The 17,761-nt window shown below is 57.7% G+C and overlaps 9 protein-coding genes across 9 annotated transcripts; 4 read left to right on the plus strand and 5 right to left on the minus strand.

Annotated features, from left to right (window-relative positions):
• The first annotated feature begins 16 nt into the window (after window positions 1-16).
• Window positions 17-1,541, plus strand: L969DRAFT_90637 (uncharacterized protein). The gene is made up of 5 exons (XM_014709737.1): window positions 17-213; window positions 269-296; window positions 355-422; window positions 479-1,076; window positions 1,133-1,541. Exons 1-5 carry the CDS (start codon window positions 209-211, stop codon window positions 1,307-1,309), a joined length of 876 nt encoding a protein of 291 aa, XP_014565223.1. The 5' UTR covers window positions 17-208; the 3' UTR covers window positions 1,310-1,541.
• L969DRAFT_54589 (uncharacterized protein) lies at window positions 1,393-2,781 on the minus strand (the record flags this gene model as incomplete). Its single annotated transcript, XM_014709738.1, has 7 exons — window positions 1,393-1,569; window positions 1,621-1,782; window positions 1,830-1,988; window positions 2,047-2,283; window positions 2,350-2,466; window positions 2,527-2,602; window positions 2,702-2,781. The coding sequence occupies 7 exons, from the start codon at window positions 2,779-2,781 to the stop codon at window positions 1,393-1,395; spliced, it is 1,008 nt and encodes a 335-aa protein (XP_014565224.1).
• On the plus strand, window positions 2,669-4,914 carry L969DRAFT_245917 (uncharacterized protein). Its single transcript, XM_014709739.1, has 3 exons — window positions 2,669-2,904; window positions 2,966-4,167; window positions 4,220-4,914. The coding sequence occupies exons 1-3, from the start codon at window positions 2,902-2,904 to the stop codon at window positions 4,581-4,583; spliced, it is 1,569 nt and encodes a 522-aa protein (XP_014565225.1). The 5' UTR covers window positions 2,669-2,901; the 3' UTR covers window positions 4,584-4,914.
• L969DRAFT_79615 (uncharacterized protein) lies at window positions 4,661-7,926 on the minus strand (the record flags this gene model as incomplete). The annotated part of the gene is made up of 3 exons (XM_014709740.1): window positions 7,323-7,926; window positions 5,518-7,267; window positions 4,661-5,464 (listed from the first exon to the last, which is right to left on the minus strand). Exons 1-3 carry the CDS (start codon window positions 7,487-7,489, stop codon window positions 4,661-4,663), a joined length of 2,721 nt encoding a protein of 906 aa, XP_014565226.1. The 5' UTR covers window positions 7,490-7,926.
• Window positions 7,427-9,267, plus strand: L969DRAFT_105726 (uncharacterized protein; the record flags this gene model as incomplete). Its single annotated transcript, XM_014709741.1, has 8 exons — window positions 7,427-7,720; window positions 7,768-7,849; window positions 7,907-8,015; window positions 8,068-8,219; window positions 8,285-8,398; window positions 8,446-8,634; window positions 8,689-9,117; window positions 9,196-9,267. The coding sequence occupies exons 1-8, from the start codon at window positions 7,683-7,685 to the stop codon at window positions 9,265-9,267; spliced, it is 1,185 nt and encodes a 394-aa protein (XP_014565227.1). The 5' UTR covers window positions 7,427-7,682.
• Window positions 9,268-9,286: 19 nt separating this feature from the next.
• Window positions 9,287-13,027, minus strand: L969DRAFT_97061 (uncharacterized protein; the record flags this gene model as incomplete). Its single annotated transcript, XM_014709742.1, has 11 exons — window positions 9,287-10,358; window positions 10,409-10,541; window positions 10,591-11,483; window positions 11,952-12,035; window positions 12,089-12,134; window positions 12,187-12,352; window positions 12,405-12,447; window positions 12,507-12,540; window positions 12,602-12,663; window positions 12,723-12,754; window positions 12,986-13,027. 11 exons carry the CDS (start codon window positions 13,025-13,027, stop codon window positions 9,287-9,289), a joined length of 2,607 nt encoding a protein of 868 aa, XP_014565228.1.
• L969DRAFT_90642 (uncharacterized protein) lies at window positions 12,981-14,516 on the minus strand (the record flags this gene model as incomplete). The annotated part of the gene is made up of 2 exons (XM_014709743.1): window positions 14,198-14,516; window positions 12,981-14,134 (listed from the first exon to the last, which is right to left on the minus strand). A coding segment is annotated over exon 2 (782 nt), but the record flags the coding sequence as incomplete, so codon positions are not given.
• A 241-nt stretch (window positions 14,517-14,757) lies between these two features.
• Window positions 14,758-15,879, plus strand: L969DRAFT_247592 (uncharacterized protein). The gene is made up of 3 exons (XM_014709744.1): window positions 14,758-15,446; window positions 15,495-15,583; window positions 15,629-15,879. Exons 1-3 carry the CDS (start codon window positions 15,103-15,105, stop codon window positions 15,766-15,768), a joined length of 573 nt encoding a protein of 190 aa, XP_014565230.1. The 5' UTR covers window positions 14,758-15,102; the 3' UTR covers window positions 15,769-15,879.
• L969DRAFT_67183 (uncharacterized protein) lies at window positions 15,660-17,758 on the minus strand. Its single transcript, XM_014709745.1, has 2 exons — window positions 17,082-17,758; window positions 15,660-17,032 (listed from the first exon to the last, which is right to left on the minus strand). The coding sequence occupies exons 1-2, from the start codon at window positions 17,681-17,683 to the stop codon at window positions 15,811-15,813; spliced, it is 1,824 nt and encodes a 607-aa protein (XP_014565231.1). The 5' UTR covers window positions 17,684-17,758; the 3' UTR covers window positions 15,660-15,810.
• Window positions 17,759-17,761: the final 3 nt, after the last annotated feature.

Raw genomic sequence — 17,761 nt, forward strand, 5'->3', positions numbered from 1 at the left:
GTGATCGATGACAAGCGTGTGCGAGTGCAGGCAGTGCTCGACGAGTATGTTTCTGAGGAGGGGAATGCCATCGTGGTCATTGAAAGTCGAAAGGCCAGGTAGCAAAGGCCGTTCGTCGTCGTAGCCGTAGGCTTGCAAGCGCGACGCGTAGAATCGTTGCTCGACTCGTCGACTCGCTAGCCGCTGCTGGCACGACGCTAGATTGGTCATGAAGTGCGTGGTGTGCTGCTTGTCGGACTGATCATCGACTGATGGAGTGACCTGGCAGCTATGTCCAGCTCGAGAAGCTCGGCGAGGTGCACAGCGCTCGAATGTTGACTCGCGTTCGACGCTGATGCGTTTGCGTCACTGCAGGGTACCTATGCGACCGTACACAAGGGCAAGAGCCGCACGACGAACGAGATTGTCGCCTTGAAAGAGATGTGAGCGAGACAGGCCAGGCTCGCTCGCTGGCAGTCTGGCTGACGGACAAGCATAGCCATCTTGATGCAGAGGACGGCACGCCTTCGACGGCCATCCGAGAGATCTCGCTCATGAAGGAGCTCAAGCATCCCAACATCGTCCAGCTCTACGATGTCTATCACACAGAATCAAAACTCATGCTCGTCTTTGAGTTCATGGACCTCGACCTCAAGAAGTACATGGACTCCCAGGGCGACAGAGGCGCGCTCGAGCCAGGCGTCGTGCGCTCCTTCATGTACCAGCTCCTGAAAGGCACAGCCTTCTGTCACGAAAACCGGGTGCTCCATCGGGACCTCAAGCCACAGAACCTGCTCATCAACAAGCGCGGCGAGCTCAAGTTGGCCGACTTTGGTCTCGCCAGAGCGTTCGGCATTCCCGTCAACACCTTTTCCAACGAGGTCGTCACGCTCTGGTACCGCGCCCCGGATGTGCTCATGGGTAGCAGGACCTACTCGACCTCTATTGATGTCTGGAGCGCGGGCTGTATCATGGCCGAAATGATATCTGGCGTGCCTCTCTTCAGAGGCCGTGACAACAACGATCAGCTCAACCAGATCCTGCGCATCGTCGGCACGCCGGATGAAGCGACACTGATGCGCATTGCTAACGAATCTGTATGTCTCCGCGCGCAAGTCGTGCCATTACGGGCAGCTAATGAGCAATTTTTCAGCCTGAGATCCAGATGCGTCCGTTCCCGAGAACGCCAAAGATACCCTTTGCTCAGCTATATCCCAAGGCCCACCCTCTGGCGATCGATCTATTAGAAAAGTTGCTCGTCTTTGACCCATCGCGCAGGCTGTCGTGCGAAGAAGCGTTGCGCCATCCGTACTTTCTGCCACCCAGCTAGCCGCTTGCGCGACCCATCAGGGAAGGCACAGGTGGCCCATTCGTTGTCATTTGTACCTATGCAATTTCTACACGAGAGCTCGTCTATGCCAGTCCTGCATCCTTCATGGCTTTGAGCATGATGCTTCCCAGCTTGGCAGGACTGTCCGAGACAAAGGCGCCTGCAGCCTCGAGCGCCTTTACTTTGTCGTCTGCACCGCCTTTGCCACCGCTGATGATCGCACCAGCATGGCCCATTCTTCGACCGGGCGGCGCCGTCCTCTGCCGAGCTAGTGGTCAGCAAGAGCACGAGCCAGAGAAAGTCCAACCTACGCCAGCAATGAAGGCGACGACGGGCTTGGGTACGCTTCGGGACTTGTTGAATTCTTCGAGGTAAGCAGCCGCCTCCTCTTCCATCGTACCCCCAATCTCGCCGATGAGCACAATACCCTTTGTATTCTCATCTTCCATAAAGGCCTTCAAAACGTCGATGTGCTGTCATGCCGATAAGCTTGCGCATAGCAGACATTGGGCTGGCTCACCTGGGTGCCTGGGAAAGGATCGCCTCCGATGCCAACGCAGAGTGTCTGGCCGAGTCCCACCTTTGTTGTCTGGTCAACAGCTTCGTAGGTGAGCGTGCCCGACCGCGAGACGACGCCGATACAGCCCGGGCTGAAGATATTGGCAGGCATGATGCCAATCTGATCGAGTCAGCATCAGCCTGGGCGCGACACTCTTTGCCCTCGGCAATACACAAACCTTGCAGCCTCCGCCGGAAGCAGGCGCCATGATACCGGGACAGTTGGGACCGATCATGCGGGACTTTGTCTGGCTACGGAGGACTTGAGCAATTCGAACTTCGTCTTGCTGTGGGATGCCCTCGGTGATGGTGACAATGAGAGGGATCTCATTTTCGATGGCGTCGATGACCGCGTCCGCTGCGAACGGAGGCGGAACGTAGAGTACTGTTGCGTCCGGCTTGCCTTCTCTGACGGCCTGTCTTGTCCACACAGCTCAGCCCGAGCGCATGAAGAGGAGCCAAGCGCAAGCAGCGCGACGAACATCCTTGACGCTGCCCCATACGGGCAGACCGAGATGCTCCTGGCCTGCTTTCTTGGGCGATACACCTCCGATGAGCTTGGTGCCATAGTCGAGCGCCTCCTTGCAGTGGAACGTCGCCTGTCACGCCTCACTGTCAGCGACGGGCGCGGTACGTTCGTGTCTGGCAAAGCCACTGACCGTCTTGCCCGTGAAGCCTTGGCAGAGCACCTTTGTGTCCTTGTGGATGCGGATGTTGGCAATCGTCTGTTCGTACCTGAGGACAGCGAAGACCATGAGCTCCTTGCTGGTGGAGAGGCAACTCGAGGCGCGGGGCGGGCTCGAGCTGCCTTGCCAGCTCTGCAGGCTTGCTTACAGGGACGACGAGGCTCGGGAGGTACTGGCAAACGTGCGCACGCCGCTCCGAGCGACGGCTGTCCTGCCTAGGCTGAGCATCCTAGCCGCTGAAACGTTGGCAGTGGACCGAAGCGTGGAGCTTTGCGCCTGCGCAACTTGCTCGCGACCGTCGACGTCAGTCCAATTTTGCTGATTCGCCCCTTTTCGAGACCGTGCAACATGGTGAGCGCTGTCCCTGCTCGCAGTCGGCACTCTGACTGATGAGGACGGCTGACCCTTGCAGAAGGTACGAGTCATCCAGCGCTCGCTCGACGATCACATGCCGGCAACATTGGGCGCACCTCCGCCGACAAAACGCAACCTTGATCCATCTCAGCATCCCTTTGGCAGGCAGAGGGAGTACCAGCGAGCACTCACTGCAGCCAAGATGGACAGGATGTTCGCCAAACCGTTTGTCGCTTCACTAGAAGCCCACGCAGAGGGTGTCTACTCTCTCGCTCGCGATCCAGAAAGACTGGGCGTCATGGCAAGCGGCGGCGCAGAGGGTGAGATCAAGCTTTGGTCGCTCCCAACACAGTCTTCTCTTCTCACGGTCAAGAACGCCCACAAGGGAATCGTCAGAGGCATCTCCTTCTGTCCGCCTGCACACGGCGCATCGCGTCGTCAGTTGCCGACTGCTTCCACCTCGCACGACGATCCAGACGGAGCGCAAGACGACGCGAACGAAGACGCCGCCGATGATGACGATCGCATGCTGGCTCGTCTTCACGGTCTGCCAGACACAGATGACGGCTCCCACGTTCGCGGCGAGAGCAAATTTCTGACCTGCAGCGTCGACAAGACAGTCAAGCTCTGGTCTTCGGCTGGCCAGCACAACAGCAGCGACTCGCCACCTCGGCCATTGCAAGTCTACTCCGGCACACACGGCTTCAACGGTGTCGACCATCATCGTCGAGAGGCCATGTTCGCTACTGCATCGGATCGCGTGCTCATTTGGGATCAATCAAAGACGACTCCCATCACCACGCTCTCATTCGCGAACAACTTGTCTGCTAGATCGGCAAACAAACGTGACGAGGGTTATGCAGCGGGCGAGCATCTGACGAGCGTCAAGTTCCATCCCTCCGAGACCTCTGTTCTCGCCTCGACGGGCAGTGATCGCTCTTTGACATTGTATGATCTCCGTAGTGGCACCGCGACCGGACAGACTATCATGCGCATGCGTGCCAATGGTCTCTCGTTCAATCCTTTGCAGGCCTCTGTACTACTCATCGCCTCTGAGGATCACAATCTGTATACCTACGATATTCGCAACATGTCTAGCGCTACACAAGTCTTCAAGGGTCACGTAGGCGCAGTCATGTCTGCAGATTGGTCGCCCACTGGCCGCGAGTTCGTCAGCGGCTCGTACGACCGCTCCGTCAGAATATGGAAAGCCGGACAAGGTCGCGCGAGAGATACCTATCACACCAAAAGGATGCAGAGGTTGGTCTGCTATCGTTACCTGCTGGCACGCTCACATTGTGCGCGCCCGCAGAATATGGTCAACCGCTTTCACGCTCGATACCCGGTTCATCGTGTCCGGCTCAGACGACGGCAATCTCAGGATATGGAAGGCTCGCGCATCAGACAAGCTGGGCGTCAGCTCGACCAAGGAGCTCGCGAAGAAACAATACCGAGACACCCTTCGCGACAAATGGCAACACGTCGGCGAAGTCGGCAAGATTGAGAGGCAGCGCATGCTCCCCAAGGCCATTCATAATGCGACGCGGCTCGATCGGGACATGGTCGATGCTCGCAAACGCAAGGAAGAGAACCGACAGGCTCACCGTCCGCGAAACCTGCCTGCTGAGCTCCCGACAGCAGAACGGAAGAGGCACATCGTCGTTCAGAAGCAGTAGCGCCAGGGTACTCTGCGAGATGCATTTTGCTTTGCGGTATGCTGATCGCTTCGCGCCAACTGTTGATGTCTTGCGAATCAATCTTCACTCGGGTCGCCGTGTTCGAATTGACCAGCGTGAGCACGACGCGCCTCTTCACTAGCTTGTCTGTAGGCCTTGAGAGCAGCCGGGTATGCGTTCTTGTGCTGCGCCATTTCGTCGACCGTCGCGTGGCCCTCGCGCAGCAGTGACGCGTTGATCGACCGACTCGGGTCGCTCGCCTTGCCCGAGTAAAGCGTCAACGCCAGCCTGCCATGGACGTCGTGCCAGTCAACATTGGCGGTCAGGATTTGACCTTCTGTATATTCCCGCAGCGCCGCAAACGCGTCTTCTGAATAGTCGCTCGACACCGATGGTAGCTTGATCATGCTCAATATGCCCATGCGCGCCTGAGCCGGCAGCTTTCGGAAGCGATCTTCGAGAGGACGAAGGCTCGAGTAAGAAACATTGTCCTCAGTGTTGCCATAGTCGATGTAGAGCAGCGCCACTACTTTGCGCTGGGGGTTATGCTTCGTCACTTTGGCGCGATACCAGGCATTGTCCGATGAGAAGCGAGCAGACACGAGATCGCCAACGCGAGGCACGACAGGCGCAGTGGCACCATTCGTCGCTGCCTGATGCGCTACTGAGAATGTAGACATGAGTGACTCGAGCTCTGGCAGGCGACCATTCGCTTGTAACGTCTGGAATGAGAAGGTGAAGGGCGTCGCACGGCTGTCAATGTCAGAGATGACCAGCGTAATCTTCTCAGTGCGCGCAGCCGATGGGTCAACAGGCGCAGCGCTTGCCTTGATCGCGGCACTCCTCTGCGCTTCGGCTTGCGCATCATACTCGGACCAGAGCTGTCGAATGTGTCAGCATGATTAACTGGAACGTATTCGTTGCATCGACTCACGTTACGTTGCGCCTCCTGCGCCTGCTTTTCTGCGGCGACCAGCTGCTGATAAGTCGGCAGACGTTCCGCCGAGCGATGGTCAACATGAGCCAAGCCCTCTCGTACGAGGACTTCGGCCGCATTGATATCCTTCTGCAGCCAGAGCGTGCCAAGAAAGCCGCCCGATTTGTCAGTCGAGTCGATCTCTGCCTCTGCGTCTCGCTGCGCCGCTAGTTGGTTCATGAATTCGTGGGCTTCGGAACCGTAAGGCTCGCCCTTTTCGTTTGCTCTAGGTGCTCGAGGTGTACGGATGCCAGCGAGGGCAAGTGTGAGCTTGACTTCTTGCCTGGGTATCATAATCTTGAAGCGAGAGCCTGTCGCGACAAAGTCGACCATGATGGGCAATCTGCCGGCGCGCTTGAAGCCAGCAAGAAAGCCGTTTGCCTTGTTGGCAGACTCTGAAGCGTCATTGATGCGTGGCATGGCAGATGGCTTGCCACTGTGCACACCCTTCCTGTCAGCCTGACCTTTCGCTTCCGCCGCCATGAGCTGATCGAATTCGGGTGATCTGTCGGTGTCGTCTCTGCGATGGCGGATGACGACTGCTAGACCGCGCTCGAGGAGCTGCTCGGCAACATTGGTGCCATTGGGCAGTCGGATGGTGACACACTGCTTCGCTTCGAATTCACCGTCTGGCGGCTTGGTATAGTCTGTCGTCACGCTGACCGTCTTGCCGATCAGCCTCTTTCGCATCAGCTCTTTCGCCTCGTTCGCATAGCCTGCCTGCTTGGGATCCGTCGCCTTGGCTTGACGGATACTACTGAGAATGACACGCTCTTCGTGTGAGCCGCCAGCTCTTCGTATACCGATGCTGTCGCCTGTGTAGACTCGGGTCACGGTCGCATCAAAGGCGACGCTGGATGTCGAGTTCGGCGCTCGAGCGGTGTAGGCATGCCAGATGCCTTTCTTGGCAGCCTTTGCGTCGGCCTCTGCGCGACGCAGCGCACCCATCTCCTCTGGTCCGAGCAGGCCAGCATGCGGATCAACGATACGAGCGAGGCCACCCTGGAGCAGGAAGGCGGCGATGTTGCCCTGGGCATGGGTGACAGTCGCGACAAAGGGGGTATTGCTCGTCACGGGCGGAGGTGGCAGGCCGAGCAGGCTGACCGTCACGTCTTGGTGCAGCAGTCGGGACTCTGTGAAGAAGCGTGCGACATCACCAAGCTCCTCGCTCTTGCTATCGTTGCCGTTGGTGATGGCAGCAGCACGAGGCGAGCGTGTCGCCGCAAGCGTCACTGCAACAAACTGGTGCGTGTCTGGCGAGAGCAACAGGCGCAAACGGAGGGTCGAGCCATTGAGAACCTGCTCGACGACTGCAGTGATGGGCTTGTTGAGGTGTTGCTGAAGGAAAGCTTTCGGGTCAGACGGCGGCTGGTATTGCACATCGTGATTTGCATCAGTCTGCGTACTCGCCCAGATCCCGCGTGCCTCCGTTCGAGCGAGCTCCTGGCTGTTCTGGAGCGAGCCACGTCGGACGGCTTCGTCGCTGAGCGTCTCCCCTTCGGCAGGTGCGTTCATGTTGCGAGACTCCTTGACTCTTGCCCAGCCCTCGCGAACGATCAGATCTTCGACACGCATCATGCCGTTGGGCGTGTTGATCCTGACGCTGCCAAAGTCGAGCTGGCCACTCTGGGCTGGTGCGGTGTAGACGACCGAGAAGAGGACTTCCTTGCCGATGGTGAGCTGACGTAGGTACTCTCGACTCGCAAAGCTGTTTTACGGCGAACTTTAGCCCTATGAGTCACAGTGCGGCTCCCAGAGCTCACCTGTAGGGCTCGTCTGCTCGATCTCGAGAGCCTGGACGGGGTGCGGCGAGAAAGGCAAGGTGGAGGACCCGTTCCTTGGGTGGCTGACCTTGAGGACCTGGCTTGCCACGTAAAGTCAGAGTGTCACCGCTCTGGACTCGCGCTACCCATCCTCTCATCTCTGCCATCCTGTCGACTGCTCTCGCTTCTCTCCTGTCGCTTGCAAGATGCGTACTGCGAGGAACTGTGGGGCAGGAAAGCGAGTCGTCTGACCACTCTGTCGTGTCCTCTCGTCCGCAGAAGAACGCGCGCGACTCGCCGAACGAACGATCAACGTCACCCCGAGCCGAGCCGGCTATCAGTCTTCACACCCTCTCATAGATGGAATTCCTCGGTGACATCGCCAACGGGCCAGACAGGTACGCTAGCAAGTCGGCACGCGAACGCTTGGCTGACCGCAGGCCAGATATCGTCCATCTTTCTTCGAGTTGGCAGCCCAGGAACAGCTCAGAGAGCTACTGCCGCCCGTCATCAAATATATCCTCTCCGTCCGTGCCCGTCTTGTCGTCGCATGCAGGCCAGTCTGACAGCGCATCATCTGACAGGTGCTTGCCCAACGTCGGCCCCGCTATCTGCTCAGGATCGTCAATAGACATGATGAATTCTATGCCCTCACCATGTACTTTGTCGAGCGATACTACCTACGCGAATGGGGTGAATCTGTCTGCCCTACCTACAGGCTGTCGTTCAACGCTTGTCTCCGCAGGCGCATCCTTTGCAGAGAATTTCTATGGCCTCAAACGACGGCGACGGCCTGGGTTTGCCGCCGAACGCAGCTCGTCTGCCTCGGTGACTCAGCTACATACCAATCACGAACGGCTCCGAAGAACAGACATACAACGCTCTCTCCTCTTTCTTGTTCGTCGGAGCAGCACACTCATCTGACGAGCACAGGCTGACGCGCGCTGATCGCTTTCGCCTAGATTGGTGTGCCTTACGTGCGCGCAAAAGCAGCTGATCTCTACGAGCAAGTCGGTGGCGGTGTCAACGCGGATCTGCTCAATGATGGCGTAGCAACGGACTCTCTCACACAAGAGGTGCGCTCTGCGCAGTGTCGACCTGCGCTCGCTGACCGCTCCTGCAGACGCGGCACGAGCGCATTGCCAGACTTTCGAGAGACTTTTATCGAAGTGCATACCCCCTCGCCAATCTGTCATATGAAGTCATGCTGCTCGGCTACAACATCGCCTACATATTCGACAAGACGCCCTACTATCGGCCTTGGCTGTCTTGGATGGGCGTCGATGTTCGTCGGATGAGTGCCTTGGATTATGTATGTCTCTTGCCACTTCTGAGCCGTACAGGTCTGATCTCTTCAGCGGCGCAGAGGAAGGCAAGAGAAGGAGCGCTCAGCACCATTTCTTCGCCCCTGCGACGGCGGCATGGCTCCGGTCTCCCGCCATCGTACCTGCAAGTCATCTGGCGGTATGCTTGCCTCGGCCCGGAGTATGCATTCGAGGCGCTCAAGATCATCCTGCCCACCTCCATCTTCTTCTTCAAATTTCTCGAATGGTGGTATTCCTCCGATTATGCTCGCTCGCGACGTGGGCCGGGATCGTCGAGCAGCGATGCGGCCATCAGACCACCAACTCCGTTGCCGATACACCCAAAGGGCGTCACCGCTGGCGAGAAACCTGTCAAAGGTCGAGATCCCCTCACCGGCGAGAAGATTACGAATGCCACAGCATTGCCATCTGGTTGGGTTTACAACTACACCAGCATACACGACTATGTCGAGAAGCATGCACGCTGTCCGGTCACACTGCTCAGGTGCACCACAGACGACCTCCGCAAGATCGTGGGATGATTCTACATGCATCTCTGTTCTACACAGCACTGTTGTCTTACATTCTATACTACCTTTGCTGTGTCTTCCCTCGTGGTAATCATTCATGTACAGACGTGAAAATGGTGGGCACTCGTCGCTAAGAAGGCTTCGTCCTCTTTGGCTCTGCAGAATTGTCGAGAGCTTGCTGATGGACTTTATACATCGCATCATAGGCTTGTCGTTCTGAGCCAAAGGCGCGCTTCCGCTGTCCGGTCGGGCTCGTGCTGACAGAATAGGCCATCTGCTGGTTCAATATAGCTGGATTGCTCGGCATGCGCTGTCTATGTTGCGATAGCGCAAGATGCAGACTGTCGACAGCGTGTCGCTGGGATGGGTCCATGAGAGACCCGCCAAAGTCTGATAGATGATCGAAGCGCGGATAGCTCGGTGCGCTGGCTGTGAGCGCTGATTGCGTTCGAGCTGGCGCTGGACGGGACGCAGCCGCATGACTGGCGAGCGCCGGGTCTGAGGAGCTGAACGACAATCGATGTGGCGAGCCAGCCTGCTGCAAACGACGAGGCGACTGCGGCTGCAGCTGCGTCTGCGTCTGTGGCTGTTGTTGCTGCTGTTGTTGTTGCTGGGGCTGCATTGTGTGTGGCTGTATACTTCTAGCATATGCGGGTGACGGTAAGCCCGAATAAGTGGCCGATAGTGGCGGTGGATGCGCGAGGGGTGGTACCATGCCATCATAAATTGTAGAGGCTAGCGGCAAATGGCCATACGGCAGATGAGCTGCCGTCATCGGGACACTCATCATCGTCGGCAGAGTGCTGCTCGCAGGCGGATACGGGACATCGGCTAAGCCTGACCATTGCGCAAACTGCGCTGTCGCCTGGAGCGACGGTGAGGGCAGCGGCGTGAATGCCTGAGTCCAGATAGGCATCCCGAAGTGAGGCGAATGTAAGGCAGGAGACATCATCGACCTGCCACTGTAGTCGGACTGATCCGATGAACCCGGCACCGAATGACTGCAGGGAGATGCCGGCGAACGGGACAGAGCAGCCGAGCCTGCCGTGGTATCAATCTTGAGGGTCGACCTGTTGGGTCGCATGGTCGCGTCGGGACTTGACAGGACTGCGCGAGTTGACAAGTCCGGCTCGAACAGAGGATACACCATATCGAGGATGCCATGCTGAGCGGCCAAAGCTTTCGCTCGATCGAGTGCAATCCTGGCATCCCTGTCAACGAGAGCATGCGCGCCAAATGTCGCAGAACGTACCAGACGCCCTTGTAGTGCATCAAACCGACTTTGACGACGCGTCTGTTGGGCTCAATCTTCAGTAGACCGTCGCGCTTACCGCGAGTGATGCCGGTCACGTTGAGCAATTTTGTGCCATTGATGGCATCGTCGTCTGCGTGCAAAGTCAGACACGTGTCAGGGCGGGAACGATTCAGACTAGCCTGCTCGGCGAGCAAGAGTGAAAGCGCCGGTATGGATCAGATACACGTCTGTATCTTCCTCATCCCAATGCTTCAGAGTGACCATATTCGATTTCGGAGTCGGCGTCGCGGTCGGCACAGTCGAGGGAGCAGGCGAGCCTCGTGAGCCAGACGAGAGCTTATGAGAGCTCGGTGTAGATGGTTGAGATTCAGGTGAGTGCGGCGAGCGAGGCGAAGCGGCTGCTGAGGTCTCATGAGGGGCAAGCGAGCCGCCGGACAGAGCTAGATCGCTGTCTTTGGGCGTAGCTTTGAACGCGAAAGACCCGCCGCGCTGGTGACCGAACAGAGCAGAGACGGGCATCTCGGGCGAATTGCTCATCGATGGGTCGTATATCCGCGCAAGTCCATTTCTGGGCGATCCAACGAGGGATTCGCTGGTCGACCGATGAGGTTTTGAGTCAAAAGGTTGTACAAAGGCGTTGATGTCGTCCATGTCGAGCACGAATTGAGACAGATTGGAAGGAGCGACGCTCTCTAGCTCTGACAGACTAAGTGGCGATTTGGGCGACGCAAAGGGCAAGTCGCCCGATAAGCCTGTCGAACCGAAGCCATGTCCAGCTTCAGGATAGTGTACCTCTCGTCTGTTGCCGCTGCCACCGCCGAGGCCATGTGACGGCTGATGGGGCGAGATCATGTTCACAACAGCCGCGGATCTGACAGGAGTCTGCTTCTTCTTGCAGACACAAGCTTGGCTCTTGCGCCTTACTGGAGCTGTCTGGCTTCGATCATGTAGAAGGCCTCTCTGTCGCGGCTGATCTGCAAACGCCAATCCCTCTGGCCTGCAACTCGCTTGCTGATGGGTCCTTCGTTCGAACCGGATCAGAGTCGTCCGGTCGCTATTTCGGGCGGTCTCGCTTCTTCAGCTGGCGCAGGCGGCTGATGATGTCTACAGAGCTCTCTTCGTCCAGCTCGCCTTGCTACCTTACTCCCAACACCTCCTTCTCGCTGAATCACACTGGCGAGACGCCATTGCTAGAGGTTATCAGTCGGCCGTCGGCTTCTCGTGTCTTAGCCTTAGCCAAACTGCACAGGTTTTGGATCTAAGAAGAACATGCCCCTAGCTGCTAGCCACAATAAGGTTTCGCTGGAACAGCGTCATGGAGCAAACTTTGACAAAGTTCACGGCGATCACCCGCAGATTTTGGCCGGCCGCAGCCGACGCCCACGCACTCTGTTACGAAATTCCACGTTTGAGATCACGAGAAGCTCGTCTCATGTCGATCGCAAGATGATAATAGTCGGACAGCCTGTCGGGCGACAGCCGGATCGCTTGCATAGAAGGAGAAGCACGACTTTTCTCAGAGCATCAGAGAATTCTGCACCTTCGTTTGGCGCTAGGCTTATCCTTCTTGCCGGTCCTCCGGTTTTGCTCTTCGTTGTTGTCTCTTATCCGTCTGATGACAGTGCTTTTTCACTCGCTGTCAGCTTCGCCTTCGCGGTGAAGGAAAGGCCAACTTGCTAAAACGCGACCTCCAAGCCAGCCCTTGTCTTTGCAGATGTCTCCGCTTCGTTCTGTCGTCAGCGTGAGGCTACCCATACGGCTCAAGATTGGCGTACCGAATTCACACGAGAGCTGCTTAGCAAGCGCAGCGCCCTCGTCTTTCGACACGACGCGATCATTTATCTTGTCTGCCTTGTTGCCCACGAGCATGATGGGTATCCTCGGGCTATCCTTGACGCGCATGATCTGCGACCTGAATCGATCTATGCGCTCAAAGGTCGTCTGTTCGAAGCATTCGTGAGCAGAGCAGCGGTCCGACGAGATGCTGACCGACCCGGTCTGTTATCGAATAGACAAGCAGAAACCCCTCGCCTTCCCTGTTGTTTGCCGAGGCATGAGTCGCATGCATCATGTCAATCGTGGCCGATGGACTGGCCTTATCCATTGATCTCGCAGCGCCGTATATTCCTCTGCAAGGGGCCGTCGCGTCGCGTGAGGATCAGGCCAGTCTCGAGGAGGTGTGCTGCTCGCCTTGACCTGCCGTGTCGAGAATCTCTATCAGGCAAGGCTGGTCGTCAATGACAGCGTGCTTCCTGGCCAGGAGCAGCATGAGCGTGCCCGCCGTCCGAGCTTGAGGCGTGCGTGACTGAACCTGTATGAATCTTCGATTGTCGGATCGTAAGCCTGTTGGAGCGCCGTTCAGACCTGCGCCGCCCTGCATGGAGCGCATAGACACGCCTCTGTCCTAGTCAGGCGTCAGACTCAAGCTGGCGAAAGACTGCGCGGCCGCTGCAGACCTATAAAGTGGTTAAGACAGAGCTGTATGGTCAGAGCAGTCTTGCCTGGACACCGGACGAGAACAGAGCTTTGCATGAGTCACACTGCGTCCTGGAGAGCAGTTCAGGACAGACCGACACCGCCATCGCCCAGGCAGACAATCTTGTAGCTCGCAAACATCAAACCGGTCGCAGGCGGGTCCGGCGGTGTGGTAACGATTCCACAAACGCAGAGCTACGGCGCACGCAAACGCAGACCTGCCTCTGCGTGAGCGTCGTCAAGTCTGCACCGTCGTCCGTTGTGGGGTATCGCTCTGACAGGGGGGGACGCTGGCGTCACTGTGTCGCCGAATTGCTCATCTCATCTCTTCAATCTCGCCCGTGCGCGTGGTCATGGTATCATTAACGTGCATGTCACATGTCTGCTATCACTCAATATTGCGTCTCATCAGTTCGATGGACCGTCGCTCAGTCTGCTCGCCCCTGGAAGTACGCCTGCCCCGTTGATCGACGCGGTCTGCCTGCAGTCGGCCAGCGCTGCCAGAGACTGCCTTGTGGACGACAGGCGAATTGGCGGGCGTGTTGAGAGAGCCGTCCTTGTAGGCAGCATAGGCAGTCGTCTTGCCCGTCCCTGCCTCGGAGGCAGCTCCTGGTGTCCGCAAAGGACTCGAGTAGGTATATGAGCTGGACAGTGGCGCCATGGCGGGCGAGCAGTCACTCTCCGTCTCTGACAGGCACAGGACTTTCTTGACCGCTGATGCGCGGCTGGCTTGCGCTTGTGCTGCTGCGGGGCTAGCTCGTACGCGTGACGAGGGTATGACGAGCACAGGGCGCTGCTGCTTGTGATTCTGGCTCGGACTTGCCTTTGCGAGGGAGCTCGTCGAATTTGAGCGGGAAGGGCGAGGCGATTCGCGGGGTGAGGGAGACCTGATGGGTTTACGCACCACAGACCTCGGGCTCTCCTCGGATCTGAGCATCAGACTTTGCTCTAGACCGCGAGCGAGTGCAGCCTGAGCTCTCTCGTCCACCTCTCGATCTCGCTCAGCCGCCGGCGTGGGGCAGAACGAAGAGGGTCCGGTCGAGCCGGCCCCGATGCGTACGGCCTGTCCGAGGTGGAGAGGCGAGATGAGGGGCGAGTCAGCTCCAGCGGAGACTGGCTTGAGCAGAGTGGCTTGTCTCCTTCGTCGCTGGTCGTGTGACTCTGTGCGGGTCATCGGCCAAGGCCTGTTCCTCTCGCCCGGACCGGAGATGGGAGACAGCACAGTCTCTTCGGGCGAGGAGAGGCCGTCTGCATGTCAGGCAGACCGTCAGCTTGTATACTGGCTGGCTGGGGCGAGGCAGTGTGACTTGCCGCAAAGATCTCGGGCAAGACTCGTGCCGTGTCGCTGTGTACTCGTGCTGGCGTCGCATACCCATACATCTGTCGCCTGCCGCTTCTCGACTGCTAGCATGTCTTTTCCTCTGAGGTGCGCTCGACTCGACCCTCCTGGCGAGCTTGGGTGATTGCGCGCAGTCGATGCCGGCGACTCAAAGAAATGCTTGGGCTGTTGCTGCTCGTCCTGCATGGCTGTGCTGTGACCATTCAACTGGCTGCTCGTTCGGCGCAAATGCCGCTGTCCGTCGCTGCCGCCATTCCGCAGCGCATCACATGGCGCGCAATTCGAGGGTGCCAGTGACGAGCGCGACCCTCGTCAGATCTTGAGACTGCTCATAGCCAGTCAGCCTGGACTCCCAATCTTGCTCGTGGACCTCACTCGCGCACGGACTCCCAATCTTGCTCGTGAACCTCACTCGCGCACCACAATCGCACCGAGAACAGCCAATACGCCGATGACAGCTCTGCGTTCAGGTATCAGGCACCCACGACGTCCTCTCGGCCTCGGCCAGCGATCACGTAACGGCATTCTTCAACGTTCGAGAGGATGATAAGCAACCCTCCCCGCGTGCCACGACATGCTCGCCTGAGGAAGAATGTGCATCACACGCTCAACGCTCAACGGACAGAAGCACGGTCGGGTGACGCGTGAGACCGTGAACGCGCCGCCTTTGATGCCACCTTCTGCGCACTAAGGGGACCTCGATCGTTCTACCGAACAAGCGTCTCTTACCCATTGTTATGCATTCTTCCCTTTCATACCATCAATCGTCCGTCGCTTACGATGATTGAGTCTGCGCCTTTCATACCTTTCGGCATATCTTTGAGTGCCACCGATTTCCTCTTCTCGCCTTGAGCACAAGCACCATAAGCACGCAGAGATGAAGTCGATAACGAGCGGCATACCTTTCATACTGACCAATCTTGTCAGGCTAGCCGACATCGTCATCATTGTTCTCTACATCGTGGCCTCTTCGCTGGCATACTCTGGCAGGATAGCGATTCTCAAAGAGGTCACACCTTCGCAACCCAACACGATCGCCTTTGTCGTTCTGTTCGCCCTCGGCATCGATGTCACGCTCATACTCTGCTTGATCTCCGAGATGCCCTTTCCTCGCGCGGAGGAAATGCTGCAAAACGCCTTGCCCATCATTTCTGCAAAGTATGGCAGCGGGTGGCTGGGAGCGATACTGCTCATCGTCTCATCAGAGACCCTGTCCGGGACGTAAGAGCTCTCTTCGCCTCCATTGAGATGAGCTCACGTGCAGCACAGATTGATCTTTCACGACTCGCTCTTCAGCGGTGCTGCGGTTGCCCTCTTTGTGATGGGCATCATCAATGTCTTTTGCGGTCTGCTACTGGGTATGTCAATTTCTTGTTGTGCATTCAAGGCTGAGCAGCTGTCAGGCGTGGCCATGAACGAGTTGAGGAGCGTCTTCACGTTTGACGATACCGACGGCAAACTTGACAAGTTTGCGACATCTGAGCATTCTCACTCGACGCGCAAACTCAACATCAGCGGGCCGGTCCCGCTTTCGCAAGTCTGAACGACTACGTTGTATGAACAACACGATAATGCACATACTCATTCAATCATCGCCATCAATGATGATCGGGCCCTGTTCCGTGGCGACTGCTTCTGGCTGCGGGGCTCCCTGCTGCGCCAGCACCTCGATGCGCTGCTCGAGATGCTGCTTTAGCCAGGCTTGGAGTACTCGTAGTAGCGCCTGAGGTTGCAGTCCCTGCAAATGCTCTAGCTGCACCTTCGTCATCCGCGAGAAGAAAGAAGGCGCCAGGTAGAGCTTATTGTCATGCAGGACGACAGGCTGATGAGACGACAAGAAGCGATCAAGAGGATCTTCCTTCTGCGGAATGCTGCTTGCCGGCCTGACGTAGCTCGTCGGTGGCAAGCCGATGACAATAGCAAGAGCAAGCGAGCTGACTGAAGTGCGAAAGACCGTGCCATCAAATATCTTTGCATGTGCAGCTTCGAGCGCATACGTAGCGGGGACATGACCTGTCGCTGGCAATTTGACAAACGCTCTCAGACTATCGAGCGCTTGCGAAAGCTCAGGATGCCAGCTTGGCGCCGATGCTGACGCGTAAAAGGGGTATGACTTGCAGATCCATGCGTGTATGTCCGGCAGGGTGAGTGTACTGGTCTTGCTAGCATGTATTGCTTGAGCGCCAAGTGTTGCGAGGGTATATTGAGGCTTCTCGGGCTTGCCGATGAACGGATTCGGCGTTGGCGCAAGTGAACTGCCGTTGGGCGCGACCTTGGTGGCTGTAGAAGGCGCAACACTGGCAGAAGCAGACCTCTCTGATCGAGCATCTTCCTCTTCTTTCGCTTTCGCTTTGCCTTTGCCCTTGGTTTTCCGCTTCTCGGCAGCTTGCTCTTTGCGTGCCTTTCGCCGCTCGGCCACAGCTGATGCTGCAACTTGCTTCTTCGTCAGCCGCTTCGACTGCTTTGCAAGCTTCGGGTGTGTTGTGTCGGAGACGACCAGTCTGATCTTGCTCTTTGCGCGCGATTCGGATTCCTCGCTCAATGCGCGCTCTGAGCTTCCAGCATCTATCGAAAGCGACCGAGAGTGCGAGCCGGTACGCGAGCGTTGCACGAGATCCTCAGGCTCGGAGAGCGAGCTGGCAGCCGACATGTCCTCATCGCTGTGGTCCGAGAAGTCGCTTCCATCGATCTCATCTGCGACCAGAGGGCTCTGCCGTGTCGCGAGGTCCGAGCTTCCGGGGCGATCAGCGCTACCCGCGTTGGGTAAGAGGAAGTGAAATATGCGCTCTGCTATCTGTATCTTGGACCTGAGGAGCCCACATGAGCGGTGTCGGTTCTCGAGTTGCCTAGGCTTACCCTGATCTGAGAGTGACGATCTCGCCACGAGATGTCCAGCGGCTATCAATCACGACACCGTTCCGGCCCTGGACTTCAAGCTGCCAGGCACGTGTCGCATGCTGATAGAATATCCTGGCGTGGCAACGTGAGACGGCCTTGATCGCGCCCAGATCCACATCCGCTGGCTCTTCATCGTCCTCTGGAGCTGCTACAGCAGGTCGGGCGTCTCCGTTGGCAGGCGGACTTGCCGCATTCGATAGTCTCGGTCGGCCCAGTACAGCAGCATAGCGAGGTGCTACCTCGGCTTCGGCCTCCAAGCCAGGCGAAGTCGAACGAGTCGCAGAGGTTGGTCTCAACGTTGGCGAGAGCAGCTCCGGCCTGAGCCCGTTCTGGTCCGCTAAAGCTCTCGAGGGTGGAATTGACCAGCTTGAGTGACTCACGGGCGGCCTGAGGAGGCCAGTACGGCGTCCAATCGTGACGGAGAGCTTCTTGATGTAGAAATCAGAAGCCTCGAATTGTAGCTTCGCATAGGCTTGGATCTGACTCGGCCCAGGCGTGTCGTAGCTCGAGCTCGAGCGGGATGCAAGCCCGCGGCCATCCTCTCCATAGCCGCCGTTCATAGCTTGGGCACGCCTGACGACATGTGCGCTCCGGTCGGCGAGAGGCGAGGGGCACAATTAAAAGGCGCGACTTTGCTG

This window comes from Mixia osmundae (assembly GCF_000708205.1).
Source record: "Mixia osmundae IAM 14324 unplaced genomic scaffold scaffold_13, whole genome shotgun sequence".
In the NCBI taxonomy this organism is placed as follows: Eukaryota; Fungi; Basidiomycota; class Mixiomycetes; order Mixiales; family Mixiaceae; genus Mixia; species Mixia osmundae.